This window comes from Thamnophis elegans, chromosome Z (genome assembly GCF_009769535.1).
Source record: "Thamnophis elegans isolate rThaEle1 chromosome Z, rThaEle1.pri, whole genome shotgun sequence".
NCBI lineage: Eukaryota > Metazoa > Chordata > Lepidosauria > Squamata > Colubridae > Thamnophis > Thamnophis elegans.
The window spans coordinates 95,973,208-95,975,980 of NC_045558.1; the positions used below are offsets into that span (position 1 = coordinate 95,973,208).

At 39.9% G+C, this 2,773-nt stretch overlaps 1 protein-coding gene across 1 annotated transcript; it reads right to left on the reverse strand.

Annotated features, from left to right (window-relative positions):
* Nucleotides 1-1,569: 1,569 nt before the first annotated feature.
* LRRC3C (leucine rich repeat containing 3C) lies at nucleotides 1,570-2,352 on the reverse strand. Its single transcript, XM_032234733.1, has one exon. It carries the CDS (start codon nucleotides 2,350-2,352, stop codon nucleotides 1,570-1,572), a length of 783 nt encoding a protein of 260 aa, XP_032090624.1.
* Between the last annotated feature and the right edge of the window lie 421 nt (nucleotides 2,353-2,773).

Below are 2,773 nucleotides of genomic sequence, written 5' to 3' on the forward strand. Positions count from 1 at the left end.
CCATTTTAAAAACTACTGACATGTGTTTGAATTTCCACTTTTTTAAGTCCAGAAAATTTAGCCAAAGAAAATGTGCAGTGTTTCCCTTGAGAGAAGAAAAAAAAAACTGCTATACATTTCTTGGTCATGTGACATATGTTGCTTATACGTGCCCAGCTAAATAATGTTGGCTATTGGTTGATGATTTCTGTGTAATAATTATTATTTCTCTAAGTTATTTCATCAGAATGAACAAAGCTCTCAACTGTTAGGCTTTTTGAAGTCCTCTATCACCACTGTCATGATGCAATCATTTGCAACGAGAAAGAAAATGAGTGAAAAGCATAATCACACCTTGATCAAGTGAAGTCACAGCATGGCAGATTCCATTTTCTTAGAACACCAACCTGCAGACAACAAGGTTGCTTACCTAGACTTCACCAAGCCATGTGCTGGGCAAAGAAGTTTTGAACCATGTGAAATCACATGCTACCTCTTCCCCTACACACAAAGTAACTGCGTACATAACTTCAAAGCTAGCTGACTGGTTGCAGAAGCAGATTCCTTGTCTGCAGCTTCTGCTGTTCCTCTTGTTCTCTGGATCAAGGTGATTATGAATGTTTTCTTTGTGTCCTTTTCTGAATTTTTGCTGCATCACTTCAATTGAGATTTTCCATTTCTAAATAGGCCCCACAAAGGATCTTAAAAGAGCAATAAAAATGGCAAGAATGGCTTAATATATTATTTGACCGCCCCTCTATACTTAATATACTAATAGATTCCTGCAAATAGGAAAAATATTTATTTAAAAAAAACCATTTTGATATGAAGCATTGGAAAGGAAACTCAACAGTGGTTATTAACGTGTGTGTCCAAAGAAAAGGATCAGTATTTGAATTTGGGATTATGCACATGAATAACAGGCTGGCATGTCTTCTAGTACTTAATTATTACTGTATTATTATTATTATTATTATTATTATTATTATTATTATTCCCTCCCAAAACTTAGAATACCACCACTATGTAAGGGCAACTCCTAAACGCCCAACACAATTAGTGGGAACCAGGTTGGGGAAGTTTGCTCTTGACTCCGGTAAGTTAGGGCTGCAGCAAAATCCTTGTGACAACAAGAGAAAACAACAAAATCATCTCACTCCCAATTCTTGGCATCTCTAGAACATTATAGGATGGGAACTTCATAGAATAGTACAAGTTGAGAGCTGTGAGGTTTTGCAAAGTCTGGGTGCAACGGTGCCTCTATTGCAGGGCTGAGAAATAACTGATACATAACATGGCACTATTCCATACATTGAATTGTGCCAGTGAATTCAACCATGGCTATGATTTATGATTACTTGTGTTTTTTCATTGCTCAGGAATGAAAGTAAGAGAGGCCTTTTATATAAGCAAGGCCTTACCTCCTTAAGTCTTTTAAAAATTTCATTCTTTGTTTAATAACAGTCTCTTCAGCCATTGTGCATTCAAGCATCTAGCAGACACGATCCACCTGAAGTAGATGTAAAACCTATCTACTCCAATGGACAATAGTTTCCTGGGGATTTGTGAGGGTGAAAGGATTAATTTTGGTCACACTACAGTGCTAATTGTAGATGACTCTTCTGACTTCTTCTGCTTGCTGGGCAAGGACTTGAGATACTCTAAGTGTCGTCGGGCATCCTCTTGATTCTGCCGGACATAGTAGATTAAATATGAGATCACCATGGCGAACCAGCCGAACATGGTGACCAACATGGCGATGTCTGTGGTTTTTTTATAGATGTTGCAGAAATCTATGTCTCCAATCAACTGCAGAAAAGGCTTGCCAATGTGCTCTTTCCGTGCAGAGGCATCACACACAATCCCATCAGAGGTACCAGCAACCAGCTCTACTCTCTCAACGAGCTGCTGGAGTGTGCAGTCACAGAGCCAAGGATTGTTGGATAAGTTGGCTTTGGCTTTTAGTGCACTGAAGACATCTTTATTGATTGACACTAGCTTGTTAGAAGACAAGTCCAGTGAATGCAGGTTCTCTGACAAGCCCCTAAAGACTCCGACTTCCATGCGACTTATGACATTGTGGGACAAGTCTAGTTCTACTAGAAGTGGCAAATGTTGGAAGGCGTCATTGGGCAGGAAAGAAATCTGGTTATAATCCAAGTATAACTTGTTGGTATCATTGGGTATATCTTTTGGGATAACTGTAAGTTGAGCTTTGCTGCAGCGGAACGTTTTGAAGCCATCTTCTGTGGAGGGGTAACACCCCTTGGGAAAAGTGGTGGCTGAGTGGAAACAAAAGGCCATCAGAACAAAACTCTGGAGGAGCAGCCACATGGCAACTGAGTGGTAGAGGAACCAGTCCAGAAAAGGCATATTGGGGCACCAGGTAACTGTGTATCCACTCTGTCATCTGTTCCTTCCAGTACTTTCTCTGTTTCTTAGGAAGTCTTGGAGAATATGACTTAGGGAGTGCTATCTGTGGAAGACAGAACAGGCGGGGGAAAGCTAGGTATGAACCAACACTTTAGAATTTCCACTATCCAAACAAAAGGTATGTGGACTGGGTATATTTTCTATATTAACGCAGAATTGATTCACACTGGATAAAACTGAAGTGCGAGAGTGTATCTCATCAACTGGAATGTATCTCATTACATTCACACAAAGGCTAAGTCACCTTCCATAATTAATTGGGTGGTTGGAGCTTTGATCATGCATACCCATCCCATTTCATATGGTCCTTTAATCAAGGTTTACCCAAGATTGAACTTGTTATGTGAACCCAGACTGCCAT

What these genes read in the sequence shown, in the direction of transcription:
- LRRC3C (XM_032234733.1), bottom strand. Translation starts at nt 2,352, where the DNA reads ATGCCTTTTCTGGACTGGTTCCTCTACCACTCAGTTGCCATGTGGCTG.